At 39.0% G+C, this 21,924-nt stretch overlaps 1 protein-coding gene across 2 annotated transcripts in view; it reads right to left on the bottom strand.

The window, feature by feature from the left end:
* The window catches only part of ATP6V1H (ATPase H+ transporting V1 subunit H), a gene marked incomplete at both ends in the record, with an annotated part of 36,770 nt that extends 21,758 nt beyond the window's left edge, over nt 1-15,012 (bottom strand). The window contains 7 exons of one of the 2 annotated variants that reach the window (XM_079533324.1): nt 1,810-1,907; nt 4,530-4,583; nt 5,480-5,584; nt 6,222-6,335; nt 8,250-8,339; nt 8,917-9,019; nt 14,909-15,012. In XM_079533324.1, coding sequence (XP_079389450.1) covers nt 1,810-1,907; nt 4,530-4,583; nt 5,480-5,584; nt 6,222-6,335; nt 8,250-8,339; nt 8,917-9,019; nt 14,909-15,012 — 668 coding nt within the window. The remainder of the gene's footprint in view (nt 1-1,809; nt 1,908-4,529; nt 4,584-5,479; nt 5,585-6,221; nt 6,336-8,249; nt 8,340-8,916; nt 9,020-14,908) is intronic. The other variant, XM_079533325.1, reaches the window with a different exon arrangement.
* Nucleotides 15,013-21,924: the final 6,912 nt, after the last annotated feature.

Genomic DNA, 21,924 nt, shown 5'->3' with positions numbered 1-21,924 from the left:
CAACTCAGTTTTACTCTTCAGCATGATGCCTTTTGGCCTGGGATATAGCCCTTTGAGCAGTTTGGCTCAACTGGCTCATTCTGATCCCTCCCAGCTCCTCACTGGTAGGGCAGCATGAGAGGCAGGAAAATCTGACTTAGTGCAAGAAATGCTCAACAAAAGCTACAATATCTGTGTTATCAGCATTACCCCCCTCCCAAATCCAAAACAATGAACTATATCAAATAGTAGGAATAATTTTAACTCTCTCCCAGTTATATCTAGGATACAAGCCAATTCCAAATAAAGGCTAATCACGTTAAGAAGCGTATATGCACAAGCTGTCATCAAAATTGAGACAAATTCAAATTTGTTGAAATACAGACTTATTGTAACACTTAAACAGTTTATTGCTGTACCAGTTTCCTTTGAGAAAAAGTTTGCTCCAATGGAGCTATCTTGACACACACAAGCATCCTTTGAATTTTCATTTTAGAATAGCTCAGTTACAAAGTAGCTACAAAGCCATCTAATTCAGCTGTCTGACCTTGAAGGTTAATCAAAAGTTAAAGCACATCATTAAGGTCATTGTCCAAACACCTCTGGAACACTTACAGACATGGTGAATCAACCACCCCTATAGGAAGACTGTTCCCATGTTTCACCACCCTCACAGCACAGAAACATTTCTTAATGCCCAGTCCGACTCCCCCCTGGTGCAGCCTTGTGCCATTCCCATGCTGACACTGGTACCCAGGAGCCTGGCACCTCACTCTGCTTCCCCTCCTCTGAAAACTGCACAGAGCAGTGAGGTTACCTCTTGGTCTCCTCCTCTACAGCCTGGACAGCACAATGTTCTCAGCCTCTCCTCTCACAGAATACACCTTCCAGCCCTGTTACCAGCTTTGGTGCCTTCTTCTGGATGCTTTCATGGACATTAACGTCCTGACTGTACTATGGAACCAAGAACTACAAACAATATTTAAGGTGAGGATGTACCAGCACTAAACACAGTGGGAAAATCACCTCTTTTGACCACCTGGTTGAGCTTTACTGAACCCCAAAATGCAGTTTGCCCTCCAATCTGCCTGGGAACACTGCTGGTTCAGGCTGAGCTGCTGTCAGCCAGCACCTCTACGTTCCTTTGCACTGAGCTGCTTTCCAGCCACTTGCTTCCCAGTCCATGCCTGTGTCTGGCATTATTCCATCTCAGGTGCAGAACCCTTGAGATATTCCTGAATTCAACTGCTACTTTGAATATTCTCTAATTCAGAGTACAAGATTATTTTTGTTAAAACATAAATTGTACAGCCACTATCTCCAAAAGACATACACATGGTATAAAAGTCGTGTAGACAGCTTTAAAAGATGAGTGACATCTTAGACTCATGCAGATCTTTATGAAGAGAATTTGTATTAAAAGATCTAGCTGAAGCCATGTTAATTATTTTCTCCTTTCACTAATATTTTGAGATCAAACGACCCTAAAATGAACAGCAAAAATGAGCAGAAATTCACTTCTTCAGTCCTTGTTCTATCAAGTAAAAAATGAAGAATCAAAGTTGAAGGCAAACAGCTATAATCTGCTTCAGATACTGATCTGAACAGTTCTTCATGAAAAGTAAAGTAGCATCAAGGACTCACATTGGTACCTATATCTGCAAGTTTCATTACTGTCAATCAGAAAAATGAATGTTCATTTTCAAATAAATTTTGTACTCAAACAGAGGAGCTGTCCCTTTGTATAAGAGTTCCATTCCAAAACAGGTCATTGGAGAATATACTATCATAAGGTCAAGTATATCCATATTAAGTGAAAAAAATGCTCACCAGTTTACCCCATCTGCTTCTACCCAGGCAAAGCGATATTCATTAACTCTAAGCATCAGCTGCAGGCATCCAGCAACACACTGTACATACTGGGAACTCTAAGGGAAAAGAAGAGCACATCACTTTTTACAGGAGAGGCTTAGTTTTCCAAACTAGGCTCTGCTAGCATACATCAATGCACTTTTCTTCAGCAACATTTCAAAGTTAAGACGACTCACTCTTACAACATTTTACAAGCTTCTATTTAAAAATAAAATAAAATGAAAACAAAAGTTGAGAAGCAAAATACAAACAGAAAAGACTTTTGAGCAGGAAAAAGTTGTTACATAAACAATACCAGTTTATCATTACAGAAAGAGACTGTAATAGCCTATCTGAGCATGCGTTCTTTTAGCACGTATGTAGGCAACATTCTGTTTGACTATAGTGCCAAAGCTATTTGATCCACAGAATCAATTGCTACTCTATTGAGTAAACTGTGGAAAACACAACAAAATTTTTAATCAAGTCTGGTTTTTAATCAAGTCTTTGTAGCCAAGTGAATCCAGATTGGTTTCTTTCCACATTCAGTTCCTAACCATATTCATCATAATGAGATGTATATTGATACAGAAGAATACCATTAGGAAGATGACTATGCAAAATCATCGTCAAACTTCAGACTTACATTTTAATTTTTTCTCTATTCATTAAAATCTTAGCACATTATACTGTGCTAAGAAGAACAAGACTAAAACTTTCCCATCAGGAAAAAGTTGAGAGATGCATCACTGAACTCTACTTTCAGCAAGGTTCCTATACAAATTATCGCAGACCAAATGTTTAAACAGATTTTCATCACTAAAAGCATGCATTTTTTGTGCGGTAAGATAAGATCAACTGAAGTTCAGAAATAGGTTTTGGTCAACATAAAGGCAGCTCCCAAGGTACAGAATTGGCATTTTATTCTCTCTGTGCTCAGTTTCTGGTATTACCTTTACTAATACTCAGACATGCTACAAATAAAATACTTTTTCCTATAAGCCCCCTTCTTTACTAAGTGCCTCCAAAGCCTCACGGTAGATCAGTTACACAACAGAAGGTCAAACCTTTCCAATGTTTATTGGAGAAAAAAAAATTAGGCAATCCCACATGAAAAGAAAAGAAGCAAAAAAGAAAATTTGACATCTGATGAGTATCACAGAATGAGTTCATCCCTATCAAAATCTTTGTGTAAAAACTGAGTCTGGACATCTAGATTTAAAAAAAAAAACCCACATTTATTTCACTGGATCAGTATGTATTCGCTTATGTAAATAAAGCAAATATAAACACACAAACATTCTGTCCTCCTGAAATAATCTATTAATTTATTTGCATTACCAACCTACATATTACCAAACTTTGTAAGGTGATTATTACAAAAGCATTCTCTTCCAACACTTATAATTGAAATTTCACAATAAATCCCAGACAGCATTCCCTATCTAAAATGTTACAACAGCATCCCTATTTTATTTAGAAATAAATTTGAATCTGCTTGAAAATCTTGCACAAGCTATATCTGAAATCAGAAACACTGTAATGAAGTCAATAGCAAATTTGTCCAACTTAATTAACCTAGGGTTCTGCTGCTTTGAGACCTTACAGTCTATTCAGTGCCAGAGCACAACCAGTATAGATTTCTAGCCAAGGGAATAGCTTACATTTCTATAATGAATGGTATGGCATGCAATAGAGCTATTCACTGTCATACAGCCACATGACAGAAACTAACACAGCTTAGCAGTATGGAACATGGAGCTACACACAAACACTGACATACTTCAACTTCCATGCTCAGGCTGTAATTTCCCCAACACCCACGGTGATATATAACAGTCTTTCATCTTTACTATTTTCAATTCTGGTCAGGTAATTGAAAAGGCTTTTCTCTATAGGAGGCTAACACTTCAAAGCTATAACTACTTTTCTAAAAGAAACAAATTCCAGGTTCATATTTAAGTCTTCTGAAAGACAAGGAACAATTTCAGGCTGAAAGAGGGAAGAAAAAGACCACTCTGAATTCCACTTCACATTCAAGAGCCACAATAAACTGTCTGTATCACAACAAAGTCAAAAATCAAGTGTTACGATCTTTTGCATTTGCTATATTGCCGAAGTTTATCTCTAAGCCCAACACTCATTATAGCTACGTGCAATTCAGTATAAATGAATACTGATGAGAAAACGATGATCTACTCTCCCCTGAATTCAGGCTATTCAAATATAACGGCATTATAGCTTCAAAAGCACTCTTAGTAATTTCATGCTACAGAGATTTGAGGGACAATGTTTGCTATAATATTTGATATGCCTTTTCAAGTTCTGCACATTGTAAGAGTCATAAGCTTCATACTTTGTCTTCTTCTAGTGAGACAGTTCATTGCTAAACAGTGTTGTGCAAATGTTAAATTAATTGCCCATCTCTTCTTCAAGTTATAACAGTGAGGTTAGACACATCTGCAGTTTTTAACAACCCAATCCAACTTGTAAAATATACATTTCCAGTGCCAGTATTTTCTGTGAAAACAATGTTTTCCAAAATAATTTAATTCCTTGGCGCCATCACCTGGCACTCTGTAATACAGTTCCAATTCCATTTTTTGTTGTTGACTCCAGAACACTTCTGCACCTTAATCTGAGGAGCGGATATCGTTCACCTGAAATATCAAATTAACAAATCTTCAAGATATACTCACATCACTTGTGGAGACTGCTCCTGCTTCCACAGAACCCCCTGTACCACGTAGCTTCTAGCAAAAAAATACAGAAGTTGAAAATAAGAGCTATCCTTCATCCTCACAAAAGGGTTGTTCCCAGCACTGTTTTGATTCTCCCATCCCTATAGTTATAAAAAGCTAAGACCATTAGATATTTTTTCTGCTCGATATATTACAATAGTATAAGGCAGTTATTTCACAAACACCCCATCATGACTTGTTTTTTGGTTTAAGTGTAGATTTACAGAATACTGTGTTCCATCTTCATTCCAGGGCTTAAAGGCTGTTTCCTTGAATCTTTCTAGCAAAATTCCAACTTTATCTGGAAGATTTTTCTAGAACTCTTAATAAGCCTACATAGAACTCTTAATAAACCTACAATTTGAAAAATACACTTAAAAATATACTTATGTTTTCTATTCTCTGTACACCACTTCTGTTACAAAACTACCTTAGAGAATGACAAATCACTAGGCTTTGATAAGGTGAAGAACCAGGTAAATTTCAAAAAAAAAAAAAAAAAAAAAAAAGACTTCAAAAGAGAAAAATTCATATCTGAAGGACAAGCCAGCAGTAAGCAGTTCACACTAAGCTAAGTACATACAAATACTGCCTAAACAAATTAAAATTTATTTAGCTTCAAGTGGAAAATAAAAATTTAAGACGACTCAGTATAGTAAACTGGAAAAATGCTTCCATGTTCACCTCCTGCTGCCATGGGATTATTCATCCTAGTAACAAGCTATGAGAAGCAAAACAACATAAAGAGACAAAGAAAAAAATCTCATGCTTTCTTCTTAGTGTCCAGAAGAGAATGAGCATTAACCAATCAAAAAAAAGTTTATTTTTAATTCAAAATCTTAAGTTGAAGTTTCAAGAACTGGTGTTTCCAAAGTTGTTCTAACATTCAAGCAGAAGTAGGTTTTTACCTGTGAACTGAGCTGAGTTTTAATCCAGTTAAAGTAGTAATTCAAGTCACTGCCTTCCATAAGTTCTCTCCCCCAAGCAGCCAGTTTGGCAATAATTCTTGCTGCCTGAAAGAGAATACAATAAAAAAAATTCCCAGACACAACAGTTTCAGGATTTAGTGTTAGAGAGCATCTTGAAATCAAGTTTAAACAAAAGATGACCCCCTAGAGAAATCTGTTTCCTATATAAGAGCAGATATATATATCTGCTTATATAGCAGATATTTTGTATCTGCTTTGTAGTAAGTGGTATATTTTCAGAATGTTATCAGATAGCTGTAGCTGATAAAGCTCACAAAAAGCTACAAAAAATGGGTTTATCAACAGGCTAATGTTGTAGGATACTATTACAGTCAGATATCCATCAGCCCTATGACACAATGGTCTAAAACATGCATGAGTGTTTTTATTTCTGCACTAGCACATGCCATAATTACTTAACAGCTGCAAGCTATTCAAGCTAGCTTTTTTCCCCTTAAGCTGAAGTGAGTCATTTTCAAGATGGAAGAAACTTCCAGCCCAGAAAAAGAAGAGCAGAACATCAAAAGGAAACACAAAAATTAATAATGAACTTGAGGAAAAAACGTTGCCAAGCTCAGTGTTTTCATGAAATCTTCAGTGCAAGAACACATGCAATGAACCAGAAGAAAAATCAAAAACAGCATTTTACTGTACCAGCTACCAAGATTTATTGAAAGCTTACCATATGAACAGTGAAAAGATCCTGTCGATTCAACATTGGCAGAAAGTAGGACCATGCAGTGTTTTTACCACGTTTAGCATAATCAAAGAAGATACAAACACGCTGATGATTTTCCTGTAGAAATTAAGAGTCAGAAAAGGAATTGAGAGACATTTAATGTAAGACAAGTATTTATGTTCCTCATTATATTGATAAGTCAATATACATTACCAGAGCACATTCTGGACTGTAATAGCCCATGGAAAATTTTCAGTTCAATAGTTACTTGCAGATACAGTCTATTTCAGCACTAACAAAGTTCAAAATTTAGGGAGTATGGAAATGAACTTGGAAACCCCAATTGTTTCTCAGTGCTCCAATACTTGATTCAGTAAAAAATATACCAGAATAAGAGAGTGAGAGACCAGTTTCATAGAGGAACACCACTCCTCTTCAATAAAGTTTATACAAAGTTTTCCACCTGTTTTTACTTCCATACTAAAGCTGGTTCAGCTGTCACAGCAGGCAACCTGAGCACCAAGACAACAAACACTACAAGTCTGTTCTGGAGAGCTTCTAAGCTAAACCACAAGACGAAATAGAACATTGTGCACAGCTGCTTCCAGCATTTTGTCTAATAACAGCTGTGCAAAGCACCTACAACTTTAAAGAAGAACAGAGAAGACGTGAAAATCTAAAGGAGAAAGGGGAGCTGTATTTCCTAATTGTTTTAAACATTCTTTCAGAAAATGCAATATTTGGATTTCTGCTCTTCCTCGGCATTTCCACAAGCTTTCTAGTTTGTGGATAAGATGCTGTTATTCTAAAGAGATGCTTAGTCTTTGACGTCAAGCTACTACGAACAAGTATAAAACTCTCTATCAAGATAGACAAACCTGCTCAAAACACTATAACAAGGCAACTTGCATGAGCACAGTATCTCAGTCTCCACTACCCCATGAAATTTATCAAACTCCACTAACTGAAGGTCTTTCCTCCACGGATACAGCACCCTAGTAACAACACTACAGATGAAAAATTAGCTAGGCAAGCCCATTTATTGAAGTGTCATGCATACAGCACAACATGACCTGAATGCATGCATCATCCAAATGCTGGCATCTCACCAAATGTCAGAGTTGCAGCCAACTCTTCCTTGAACGTAGCAAAGTTACTGCACTGGACTGCATATTTCCATCTTCCTCACTTACTGGGTAGGACTAGGTATCCCTGGTTATCTGATGCTCATAACTCTTACAACAGCACGTTATTCAAGTGCCTAACATTCTATCGGGCACATATCAAAAGCCACACAAAAATATCTTACTGTCTGCTGTACAAACTACAGAATGAAAAAAAAAAAAACCCTAAACCCCAAGGTCTCACGAATAGCGTCTTAATGAACAGCCTCAGCTCCATGATGACCAGTTTAATGAAAAAATGAGTTTAATCAAATAAATCACTTAACATTCGCACTTATGCTACACGAAGTCCAGCTAAAATGATCAAAAATAAGTTAATTTTACAACAGCTATGAAGGAGACAGGATTGAAAGAAAGAAAGCACAACAACTTCAACATGTTCTCAGTCAAAAAATAAGTCTCCAGTTTTAACTATGCAAAATTTCAGACATACTGTTCTAGTGTATAACATATGTTGGAAAAGCTGCAAGAACTACATCTTCTTGAAAAGGGTGGCCAAAATGATACCTTCATAGGAAAAGCTTCAACAACTTCATGTTCATTGTCATGTTGTATCTAAACACTGGGAAATGACTGAGATCACAAATTGCTCCTGAGTATCCAAGTTTTGTAACAAATAGGATTGAGAACTGACAGATAAACATATAGGCATATTTATTTTTTAGAATATGAACACGTATACGCAAGACTAAATCACCCATGCAACTTTAGCTCTGACACTTAACTTCTTTCCGAAGACAGAACCTGCAAGTTTCATAGAATGTGAAATCTATATAGTCTTGAAGACTTCAGTAAGCATTCTAACATTCATTTAAAGAGAGATAAATAAGACAGATTATTGACCTACTTGTAGCATATCATCAACCATAGTCAGAATGTACTGAACTGTCTGTTCCTTGGAGATATGAGTCATCAAGTTTATAAATGTTTTAGCACACTAGAAAATAAGAGACATTCATATTAGTAATATCATCATCATTCCTTTTGATAATGTAAAATTGTGAACTAATGAGATCCCATAAAGTCTTACGTAGGCACTGAGCATCCCAACATCTTGATTGCAATAGAGATACCATTTGGTACCACATTACAAGAAAATTTTCTGTCACATGGAACACAGAACTCTGAACTGCTGCACTGTAATTAGAGTGGCATATGACATTCACTATATATGTTTCTATCACTATGCAAATTATTACCTATTACATAGTTGTAGCGTTTGACAACGTGGGAAAAAAAAACACACAGAATACTCTAAAACTAAGGTAGAAAAAAAGCCAGAAAGCTGTATGTCTTCAGCCCATCTCCTCTCTCTTGCTTTCTATTTAATAATAATATACCAGGTGATTAAATGAATGTTGAGGTGTACATCTAGCAAAAAAAAAAAAAAAGTATATTTTTATACAGGTTTTATACTTCTTCCATAACATCTTAACTGTACTGTCAACTTTACTTTAAAGTTTCCTTCCATCCACCTCCCCTAAAAAGGTATTATTAAAAGAAAGGAAAATTACTTGATTGCCTTCTGTTTGCAACAGTTCTTGTTTCTCTTCTGGATTTCTTTTCTGTTCAAATCTTTGAATAAATTCACAGTCTTCACCTGAGATCATTTGCCCTCTGAAAAGCAAAATACAGAACCATTAGTATCACATAAGCAGATTATTTCAAAACATCCTTCTTTCAACTTTGGTATCTCAATAGTGCTGCTTTACCAACCCTACATTCTACAGCAGAAAATAAAGATGTCCTTTCTGCAACTAGTATCGCATACAATGAACAGCCTCTCCAAATCTTTCCCTGTGCATTGTCTCTGTTCAATGGCATTCTCTAAATCATTTTCAAGTTTTCAGAGGAGAAATGCAGTGTTCACTGAAAATAGTTAAAAGAACTGAAATACACAACATTATAATACAGAATATGAATAACAGTAACCCAAGCTGAAATAAGTGCTGAAAAATGAAGTAATTGCTATTTTAAGTTTGCCATAAGCACTGAAGAGAACTTTAAGAAGCAGAGAGAAGTTAATTTATAACAATTTAAAAATACACTAGGAATCAAGACATTTCAGCTTTTCATAGCTATTTAAAAGTTTATCTTTGTTCAAGTTCATCCAAACACGTAGTAAGAGGGCTTGAAATAGACAACTGCTGTGGGGCTACTATAGGCTAACTGCTCTGTCTGATCTTTTCTTTAACCAAAAGAAATAATGAGAAATAAGTTTGCACTGATGATGGCACTAGCCCCTTGAATAATATCACAGTAAACCGTTGACTCAGCTGTAGAGCTAGCATAATATCGTGCCTTTTGTTGTTTGCTACAATGCAAAACTCACCATCACACCAAACAGAACACTACAGACTGGTATTCTTCAGGTACAAAGTTTGATTTTTAAATCAAGTAGTCCTGGAATTTTTATATTATTACTTATTTTTTAAATTGACTAGTAGCTGACTAACTTGACTAGTTAATAGCAGGACCGATTCAGGAAAGAAGAAAATTGTACATGTTACCATCATCTGCATAAAAATCAGAGGGTATGTTAAGTATTAGACGTTGCTTTGTTCCAGTATTTCCAAGATTCATCTCTTCACATTTCCACTGACTCAGCTGCCTCTTCCACTTTTCAAAGCCACACAGCATAGATTCTTTTAATTCATCTTTTCCATATTCCCGATTGGTTTCCAGATGCTCCTCAACTAAAAGTTCCACTAAAATCTTGGTAAACTCGCAGAAAATTATCACTTTTTTGTTTCATCTGAATTTATAAGCTACAGAAACATAAATAAGACCTACAACATGTTCTCAATTTTATTTTTCCTTTAATGACGATAGCCTCATTACAAAAAAAAACCTTCTACCTACTTAATTTTCAAGCAAAGAACATAAGCAAGCTCAGTACATCACCTGCTATTCTTGCATTTCATCACTATTTTAAGGAATATTCTAATTTACACTGAGCAAAGGCAATTATCTTACTAGATGGAAGACTCACAGTAGTTTCTACTAAAATTGAAGTAATTATAGAGAGAAAAATAATTACAGTAATGAGCATTCTGCCTTTTAGATTATTTCTTTTCTCTCCTATTAAAAATAGTTGGAGCAGTTGAAAAAGGACCAACACTTTGCCATAAATATTGGCCATAACTACAACAAACTAGCAGCCACTAATGTTTCAATCAATGCGGGCCAATCTAGGGACACCTAGATAATAATGACATGAAGTAACCAGATGAACTATCTATCTTTTCGTAAGAATATTGCCACTTAAGAAGCACTTCAGAGATAAGTCGAGGTGAATTCTTTATTTTTTACTTTAATGATTGAAAAAGCCTTACCATGAGAAGTATTGTTGTTTACAGGCAGGTTGTTAGAAAAGGTCTGCCAAACTTCAAGGAAGAAAGCTTTCAAATTTTTGCTTTCATCTCACATTAGACTGCAAGGTTGGGGGGAAGTAGATATGGTGACAAGTAAGAGAGAGAAGCAATATTTGCAAGACCACTGCTTTTAGAAGCTCTTGGTCAAGATGATTCAGAAACTTATGATTCCTTTTTTTTTTTTTCTTCCCCCTAATTATTACAGATTCTCTCCAGCAGCTTTTCTTCCTTTTTTGTTTGAATGATGCTGGACTCTTGTCCATCTGCTACAAATGGCTCATTTTCTTAACTATCCACCACAGTGTCAAGGCATGGTCCCTCATCCGGTTATCTACACTACGTCACATGCACCAAAAGGGCACTCACTGGATTCAATTGTTGGACAATAATATAGAGACACAGAAAACCTACAGTGCAGCAAGATGCAATTTCCAAAGAGTTCACTTCTCCAAGAAATCATTTACTACCTTTAATAAGCAGAACTGCATTTCCTTCAAGACAAGGTACCCTATAAAGGCAGTATTACCCTGAGGCAAATGCTGACGACATCCATACAGGATGTAACAGTGGCGTATCGTATTTTCAATCAGACAACAGCATCAACATCTCTAACCTCCTTAGAGTTTCAAAACAAAAAAAAAAAAAAAAAAAACACACCACACAAACACAAAAGGCACAGAACTAATTGCCCTGAACCACATTTAGTTTCCAAAACAATTCATCTTCAATTGTTCTAAGATTTGTTTAGTTCTTCTCCCAAAGATGCCTGATTTGTGTTGACTTCCAGCTTGGGTTTCTGAGTTTCAGTAACAAAATTAAAATGAAAAAAACTCCTCAGCCTAATTTCAGAAAATTCAGCAGCAGCAAACATAAGTACAATATTTAGGTATGATGACTGTACATATCATGTGTGATAACAGTATACATAGAAAACATCAAAAATCAGCAGCTATGTTAGTGTAGTTTGACATCTAGTTTACAGTTATAACCTTCAGATGAAATGAACAATATGCTGGTTAATCTTTAGCTTGAGTTGACTCCAAAAAAGAAATCAGACTAGTGCAGCCTAGCTATTAGCAAGCCATATTACTTCTGCACTGAGGTAATTTCTGCACTGCAGGAAAGATCTTCAGAAGCCCTTCATTCATGACCCAGGCTCCATTGCTATTGTGAGTGGTGCTGCCCTTAAATCATCTTTACAGAACTGACACAGCCAGATTTGAAAACAAAAACAAGCAAACATTTCTTGTGAGGTTCTTTACTTCCAGCTACATAAATGCTGTCCACACTTCACGGAACACAAATCAGGTCATGCTTAAGTTGATGTTTTAACTTAAGAAAAACCATACATTTACACGGACACTTAAACCACTAACTGCACGGACCATCAGAACAGCAGCTCAGAAGCAAACAAAGAAAAGCGTCCTTGAGAACCACCAGCACACCAGCTTCCTTCTACTCTACAGGACAGCACAAACTACTTTGACCTGCTTCTAGCAGGTCATCAGAAGCCAGCAGATTCCAGTCAAAGTGCGCTTTGCTCTAGAAATACCAGCCAATACTGCTGCAACATCTGACTTCTCAAAAAATCCCTTAAAGCATCAGCCAGCCTCAAAGACACTATCATGCCCAAACCTCGCTAAAGTAGAAGGGACGAGTTCAAAACCAGAAATAATTTTTTCCTCTTTAGAAGCTCCAAAACTTTATATAACATTTCCATTAACTAATGATAAGGAAACTCCTCAGCCAAAGAACTAGCTACCCCCACAATGCTCTTTAGTCCCTCTAGTGTCACTCATGCTCATCCCTGAACCTACCTTAGCGAGCCAGCAGGCTGTTATCAGTAAATATAAAGCACAAAGATTATATTTATATCTAAGAGTAATAATAAACAAGACACAACCTCATTGACATCAAGAGGACATCAAGCACTGAGCAGTCTCACAATACAATCACTAGCCAGATAACCAGATGCAGTACATTACTCTCCCAGTACATCAGAAACGAAATAGTTAGCACATTCTTCTTTTGTAGAGTCCATAGCAAAACAAAAATCAAATTCTACATTTAGGATCTGAAAAAGAATCATCAGCTCTACCTACTGGTCAAAAGAAGTTATACAGGAAATCGCTGATAAATAAACAAAACCGCCCAATCTATATACATAATCACAGAAAAGAGGATACCAAGAACGAAGGCAAGTTATAAATGGCAGACAACATTAACCACAGTCAAGCAATTAATACTATATGTATTCAAAAATGCAACTTCATACCACACAGTACAAACTCCTGTATGACAAAAGCAACAGCTCAATCTTAACAGCTCAATAACACGAGCCACCAGAGACTCCATGAAAAATACTATCCCACAGTCAACAGAACAACTGTATTCCCACTGTTATCCTGAGTAACTGCAAATTAGCCAACAGAACAAAACAGTTGCCAAGCTTTCTCAGAGAACATTTTCTGTCAGATAAACAGTAACAGCAAAAGCCATTTAGACTTGTTAGCAAGTGCTTGGTAGCTGCCACTGTCAAGTTACAACACCAAACTTGCTCTTTCGCCTGCACAGTCACTGTAATATCACACCGTGAGCTAAACCAGGAACAAATCCATCTGAAAAAATAACTCAGAAAAAGTCAGTTTCCACTATAGATCAGTTCCTTAATCTAGTTTACCATACAGACGTACAAAGAAGAAAAAAGCAACAACAACACGAATGAAAGGCAAGACTGGGCTACCCAGCACAGTACTCAAGTCACCTGTCATTCATCAGTTTCTACTGCACAAGCATTTCTTAGCTTGCACATGTACAGTTTTACAGGGAAAATTACCTGCCTTTCTCTGAAGTGATGAAGTGATAATCAGAAAGCACTAGCAGCATGGTCTGTACCTCTGTAACTCAAGTGGCAGAAATCTTGCTGATTCCAAAGCAGCTAACACTGAAGTAATTTGCTACCATACCTGGACACTCAAGAGATGATATCGCTTCACACTTCACTAATATTCCTCACAGTCAAGAATATCAGTCAATAACAATGCAGAGATACAAGAATTCTTCATTTTCCTTCAGGTTACAGAGATGAGAGAATAAACAAAATTCTATTTCTTTACCTCATTCTCTACCTCACACACAAATCCGTTTCCACCCCCTTGATCCTTTGTCCTTTTTATTTCTCTCAGTTTCCACTGCTGTTACTTATTTCCACCGCTATTACTTCCAAAGTAAATTTTGACCTAACATGAAATGGCAGCAGAGCTCTCTCCACAAAGAAGTACTTGCTTCCAACCATTCCTTGATATACTTGCTTGTTTTCCTGGATTTTTTCCAGTTGTTTCATTTGTTTTCCAACTTCTTTAATGGCAGCATGACAGACTGTCCTGCATTGTAATGTTTCAGTATATCCCAAAAATCTCAAGAATCATAGAACTACAAGGTTGGAAACAACCTATAAGATCATCTAGTCCAGCTGTCACCTCAACACCACTGTCACCACAAGCACTAAACCATATCTCGCAGCTCCTCATCCAGACACCTCTTGAACACTGCCAGGGATGGCGATTCCATCAGCTCCCTGGGCAGCCATTCCAGTGCCTGACCACTCTCTGACAGAAAAAGTTCTTCCTTATGTCCAACCTAAACCTCCTCTGATACAACTTGTGGCCATTTCCCCATGTGCTGCTCATTGCCTGGGAGAAGAGGCCAAATCACTCTTCACCACAACCTCCCTTCAGGAAGTTGTAGAGTGCAATGAGGTCTCCCCTGAGCCTCCTCTTCTCCAGACTAAACAATCCCAGCTCCCTCAGCTGCTCCTCATAAGACTTGTGCTCCAGACCCCTCACCAGTTTCATTGCCCTTCTCTGGACACACTCCAGGACCTCAACGTCTTTCCTGTAGTGAGGGGCCCAAAACTGAACACAATACTCAAGGTGTGGCCTCACCAGTGCTGAGTAGAGGGGGACGATTACCTCCCTGCACCTGATGGCCACACTATTTCTAATGCAGGCCAGGATGCGTTGGCCCTCTTGGCCAGTTGGGCACACTGTTGGCTCATGTTCAGCCAAGATCAGCCAAAGTCTAACGCATAAGTAATAAATCAATCAATGATTTGTGAAAAAACTTTACTTACTGGAGGTAGGACTGCCAGTTTACTTTGTTTGCCCGAACTTCCGCAGCTTTGGCAGCAATGATATTTGTTGGGACAGCAGCATCTACAGCACCTCGGATATCCATCTTAACTGATATTTAGAACGCACCTAGAAATAAAAGTTACATTTGAGACCTTTTGTTAAACTATTAGTGAGCTGAGTACCTGTCCAATGCTTTTAAGTAAAAAAATAAAGTAACAAAACAATATCTATTTTCAAGTGCCCCATTTCCTAAAATCATATTCAGTATTTTCTAAGAAACCAAAGCAACTACCACGACGCCTTACCTGAAGCAAACAATACATGCCTGAACTCTACTGAACTCTAACCACAACCAAGGTTGTTAGGATACAATCATTATTAAATTACTTTCGGCCTTGTTAATTCTCAAACAACCAAATGAAACCATCTTTTCTACATGGCTCAAGTAGCCCTACATACAACACAAGCCTCCTACAAATCAGGACTGATGATAAGGCTGACAATCCCATGCACACACACACACCAGCCTCCCCACTGTACTTTAGGACCTATCTAGTTCAGCTGCTTACAATTATTAGACTAGTTAAATAAAAAAGCATACAAGCAAATAAACTATACTAGCAGAAAAAACAAAGCCTATATCAAGTAAGAACCACCTCACATAGGCTAAGATAGTGACCTTCACCACTTCTGCTTTCTCCTTCCCGTATGATTTAATCTCCAGCTGACTGTGATGCCAAAACAAGAAGCATGCTTGCAGAGGCTCCAGGCCCGGCTGGAGCAGGAATCTGTTACAGCCCAAACCGGACCAGGCCTCCCACCCACCCTGTCTGTGGGCATTTTCATTTCCCATTACAGAAGTTATTAAGAGCAAACTGGCACACCCTTAACAAACACCCACCCTTAACAGGCACAGCACCTTCACATCACTGAGCAAAGAAAATATGACGCTAACAAGAATGAAATAAAATAAAATAAGCAATGAAATCGATTCCCCTCTGAAACTACCTCTGTGATCAGACACCTACAAAGACGGTAACGTTCTCTGCGTCCCCTCAGCGACCACCAGAGGTGTTTCAACACCACGAGGCCCAGCCAGAGCCGCTCCTCGTGCCACCAAAAGGACGGGGCTGCCACGAGCAGACTCGGTTCGGCTGGGAGGCCGTGGGGAAGAGCAAGAAGGGGCTGCCGCCCGCCGAACTGACCGGGGCGCTCACAGCGCCACAAAAGAATCCGTGTCCCGGCAACCGTCACCCGGGAGCCCCGCACACGCACCCCGGTGAGCGGCACAGCCCGGGCAGCGCCCACTTACCACCGGCAAGCCGACAGCACTGCTGACCGCTAGAAAAACGCCGGTGAGCGCCGCTCCGCAAAGCGCCCGCCGCCACGTGACGCCGCTCAGCTGACGGCGACGGCGGCCGCCGAGGGCCAACTTAGCCCAGTTTGCGCACGACCAGCTGGGCACACTGCTGGCTCACGTGCTGCCGACCGTCCGTCAGTACACCAAGGTCCCTATCCATCAGGCAGCTTTCCAGTCACTCTTCCCCAAGCCTGTAGGGTTGTTGTGACCAAAATGCAGGACCCGACACTTGGCCCTACTGAAACTCATGCAGTTAATCTTGGCTCATCGACTCAGTCTATCTAGGTCCTTCTGTAGATATGATTCTATCCGTTTTTCAAAGGATTCACTAGGCAATCAGAACAACACTTCAGGCTTTGAAAATGGGACTTGCAGAATGAAGGGTCTGGAGGGCAAGGTCTCAGTGGCGCAGCTGAGCTCCCTGGGTTCGTTCAGTGCAGAGCAGAGGAGCTGATGGGGGGGCTGATGGCGCCTGCAGCTCCTCACAGAGGCAGCTGCTCTCTGTGACAGCGACAGGGCCCGAGGGAACGGCGTGGAGCCGTGTCAGGGGAGGGGCAATGGGGCTTAAGGGTAGGGTCAGCACCAGAGGGCAGTGGGCATGGAGCAGGCTGCCCAGGCAGTGGGCAAAGATGGAAGCTGATGGAGTTCCAGGACTGTTTGAACAGCGCGCTCAGACATAGAGTTTGAATTTGGGATGGTCCTTTGTGGAGCCAGCTGTTGAATTCGAGGATCCTTGTGGATCCCTCCCAACTGGATATTCTACCATCCTCTGAAAGCATCAAAGGCCTATAGGGTGATCCTACAAACTACCAGTCAGCCCACATCTTACCTGGGTCTACTTCAGATTTTCTTCCTTGAAACTTCCTCAATCAACCACAATGATACTTCTGCCCAAACCCTTGATTTCTCACCTCCTCTTGAGCACCCTTCTGCCTTTAACTCAAATACCAGTATCTGAGTACTCTGAGTACTGTGTACACATATGCATAGGACTATGATTCTCAGCTCTAGTCCCTACTAATATTATTGCTTCAAATGCTTTGTAGAAAAGTGTTCATGTCAGAAGAACAAATTCATGGCTTCAATTTGATGCCCAATGTGATCTCTTATTTAGAATGTAGGCTGTCATTGGTCCTTTTCATAGCAGACTTTTTCTCCTAATTGCACCATCTGCAAGATTTATTGCCATCCACTCAGTCTGGCTGAAAGAAGAGAGTTTGCAGTTGGAAGTTAAAATTTTGTACTGCAGAAACATGATCATTTTCTACAGTGAAGAACTTTGAAAGGATGTTATTTGACATGCCAATTTTGTCATAAGTGGCAGATTCTAGCTTTATTGTTCATTTCACTAGCTGTTGAGAGGCTGCAGTAAAGAAATATTTTCCTATAGCTTTTCTGTAGCCTTGGAATGAGTCATAATGTCTGGAAGTATAAATCTACTGAATTAGCAAAAAGCGAAATGCAAAAAGAGGAGAAGAAATTGTAGTATTAATTAATAACAATAATTTTGTAATAGGAATTCCAGAGCATTTTTAAGGAGCTACCAAATAGTAAACATGACATTTAGACCAGGCAAGTTAATAGACTCTATCAGAGGAGTCAAATTATGGAACACAGTGCACCCTATTAGTGAACATCAACAGTGAATTATTCTTTCATATACCAGTGAAGTAATAGACTTTATGCACATATTTTTCTCCACTTGGAAAAAAGGAAATAATTAACAAAAAGTCACAACAGCTCTGTAAAGGACAGTCAGATCTCATGTTTCTGTTGGAGTTGTTTGTAGGCCTGGAGAACATTGTCACAGTGGATTCCATCTGGCTGATACGTTTCGCTTGAATTTCTGAGAGGCATTCAGTAAGATTCCTGAATTTCAGGTAATTTTAAAAGGGTAAAAAAAAAAAAAAAAAAAAAAAAAAAAGCCCTCTGCTTTGTTGAAAGGAAAGATTTCTGAAGATTTCTGTATTGATTACTAACTCTTCAATGGTGTGTATACAGCAGAAGGTAAGAATAAACAAGCAGTTTTCAGCGTCCAACAGAGTGCAAAAAGCATCTGGCTGGAGTCTGCTCAGAAATATTTGAGAAAGGAGGTAGGCAGTGAATCGAAAACCTTTCAGATGATAGTGTTTCTCCTTTGGCAGGTGCCTTGCCACAGGATACTGCATTACAACAGATTTACATGCATTCATCCCTCATCTGCCAAAGGCCTTTGCATGTCTGAAAATTTCACCCAGTGTAAGTCTAATGAGGCATTTTGTGTAAAGGAACTTCACTGCACTGCCAGAGTGGGCTTTGAGAAATAAAAACATTATATAATAATTACAGGAACATGTCTCAAGCATTTCTCAGTTACTATGATCCTTACAGACAGCAAGGTGCTATCTGAACTAACAATGAAGCCCCACTCCACAGCATCAGCTTCAGAGAGCACCCCATTTTGCTTTATTCATGCTGCTTGATTTTCTGAACTGGATGCTGCTAAAGCTTATGATTGAAAAAGTGCTATGTTACACCTTGTTCATAAGCATCCAGCTTTAGGACTCTGGTACTGTGAAACTAATCTCACTTAACTAATTTTTATCATATCCATTAAAAGCTAATATTGCTATATTTAGGTGACCTTATTGATGTGTGAAACACATAGAGAAGAATTAAGTATGACCATTCAGGAATAAAAGTCACCAGTTGCTTGGATCACAGAGAATATATATATATATAAAATGTTAAATAGTTTAGTACTATCAAAATGGATGCAGGTGAGTCATCCTCACAGTAAGACTGCAAACAGTTGAATCGTGAGGGTATTTTTCTGTTCCCCTTCTTGTATAAGAACGGTGTATCATCATCTCTCATGTATTCTGCAAATTACAGAAGTGTTTTACACATCTGCCATTTAACCTCTCAGCATTCACTGCATTACCAGGCTGTCTTTTGTACGTCTGTACAAGTTTCCAGCATGTGTAGAAGTGGCTTGGAAAGCTCATTCAGCTAAAACAGAAGTAGAAAGTAATGAGAAGCGAACATACTTCTTTGATCCACAAAATATTTTTGACAAAACATAGAGGATGGCAAGAATTGTAACGGAGTACATTTTTGAAGTGGTACCTATACACTTGAAAAGCATAGGGAGCAGTCTCACTGTTTTCCTAACACAAGCAACTCATTTGACCTTAAGGTCATCCAGGGCTTCAGATCAGATCTGAGTGCTCACATTCCCACTTTCCCAATGCTTAAAACCCACCCCCTAGGGCAGGTGGAAAGAAAACAGTACATGCATTGCATGACAGGGAAGGGAGGAAAGCCACAGGCATGGGCTTCTTAGCAGAGTTCTTCAAGCATGAATCATCCATGGCTGCACTGGAGGACATCCTTTTTCTATCACATCTCAGTGCCAGGTGCACTTAGTCAGTGGACTGTATATTAAGCCTGTTATTTTTGGTGAAGGGGATTCTACAGAAGGAGAGAGGGAACAGCAGAGAAGAAGTAACTAAGATTCAGGTATGCTTATGAATCGGAAGAGGAAAATGTTAGAGGGAATCTAAGTTTCCTAAGGTATGAAACATGAAGGCATTTTAAGCATCAATAGCTAAGTCTATACTAACACTAATGTAAAAGAAGAGTCTTAGTTTTCTAAACAAACTGAGACACAGGCAAATATGAAAAAATTAGCTCAAGATCACATGAATGGTGAGTACAAAAGCAAGACTAAAGCAAATAGTACGTAAATGTAAAATACTCCTTTCCCCAAAGCATTTCTGTACCCCACTGTATGGATGAAGAAAAAGTTTCAAAAAAGAAATGAACTTAGAATAATTTGTCTTTACTACAGGAAGAGAAGGATATCAGAATGTGTCCATCTTTGTGTCTTCTGGCGCATTACCTGGTACATTATGCCTTGACTCCTGAAGAATAGGATTGCTAGTTGTCTCCCATAAGATATGACGTGTTCTTTTCCACAGGTGAATGTGCTCAAGAATTTTGTTGTCTAAATTTCAGGATAGAATAAGTAGAACTAATCATTTAAATTTTTTAAATAATATTTAGATAATATACTTTACAACTTTTATTTAATTATTTATAATTTTAAAACATACATAATGTGGGCATATATTTAGGTGGCTCTGAAATTAATACTTCCTATTTATTTCCCTGGAAACTGCAACATAGACAAAGAGCACAGTAATTATTTGATAGAGCAAATTTTCAGCTAAAAAACACTATTTTTCTATGTAGTCACCACCATTTTCACCAGCAGTGAATGAGAGCCTGCATGTTGCACTTGTAAAAATCTGCATGGCTGTCTGGAACGTGGCTTGTCTTTCATGTTGCTGTCATCACTGCTGAAACATGCCACCCACTGCCTCACGGTGTTCACGTTCACTGTTTGGTGTCCAGAAACGTTCAGCAAGCATCAATGAATGACAACAGGTGCATTTTTTCCTCATGGAGGAATTCAGTGACACACTTTTGCTTAACACACACTTCCATATCAGACACCATTGTGTCAGGCTGCCCCTTTGCTGCCATCTGTTGCACAGAAACAACATGTAATGGAATACTGGTGGGAAAGTTCAGCCTCTACTGCCATATAACCAACATCCACCTCTGACATTGTGGGCTTGCAGAATAAAATAGGAGGCATTACTTTTGGAGCAGCCCCGGTATTTCAGCTACGGATAAGTAGAAGATAAAGTCGTTTATTTTCTTAGTTCTTTTAATGTGTTTTTGCCAAGAAAATTCACATCTGAGGTGCTCCTTTAGACTTTCCAGGGTATGAAACAAAAGAGCACAACACATTTTGAAAAATCATAGAATCATAGAACCATAGAATCACCAAGGTTGGAAAAGACCTAAAAGATCATCCAGTCCAACCGTTCACCTATTCCCAATAGCTCCCACTAAACCATGTCCCTCAACACAACATCCAGCCTTTCCTTGAACACCCCCAGGCTCGGTGACTCCACCACCTCCCTGGGCAGTCCATTCCAGTGCCTGACCACCCTTTCTGAAAAGTAATACTTCCTCATGTCCAGCCTGAATCTCCCCTGCCGTAGCTTGAAGCCATTCCCTCTGGTCCTGTCACTAATGACACGAGAGAAGAGGCCGACCTCCAGCTCACTACAAGCTCCCTTCAGGAAGTTATAGAGAGCAATGAGGTCTCCCCTGAACCTCCTCTTCTCCAGGCTGAACATTCCCAGCTCCTTCAGCCTCTCCTCATATGGCCTGTACTCCAGACCCCTCACCAGCTTTGTTGCCCTCCTTTGAACACGTTCCAGGGCCTCAACGTCTTTCTTGCAGTGAGGGGCCATCAAAATATGTCTTTAGATACCCATATTGCCTATAAAAAATCTAGCATGATTTGAAAGTGCAGTGAACCGTAAATATTCCTCCCATTCTGGAGCAAATCCCAGCAATTTCTGGTGACCCACTGATACACACCGGACTTCTTTTCCTGGAGAGAAAATGCTGCAACATTTGCACTTACAAGTGACCCTGACTTACTCTGCAATTCTGGTTTCTCCCTATGTTCTTCTCATGGTTTTCCCATTCAGTCCACCCCCTCCAGCAGAATTTGTGTTTGCCTTACAGTAACATGCCTCATGCATCAGGGAGGACCTGTGGAGCAGAACAGTGGGGGCTCAAGATGCCTGT

The sequence above is a fragment of the Tetrao urogallus genome, assembly GCF_951394365.1.
Source record: "Tetrao urogallus genome assembly, chromosome: 3".
Classification (NCBI taxonomy): domain Eukaryota; kingdom Metazoa; phylum Chordata; class Aves; order Galliformes; family Phasianidae; genus Tetrao; species Tetrao urogallus.
Note: the sequence above shows the minus strand (reverse complement) of the source record. Positions and strands in the feature narration are given on the sequence as shown.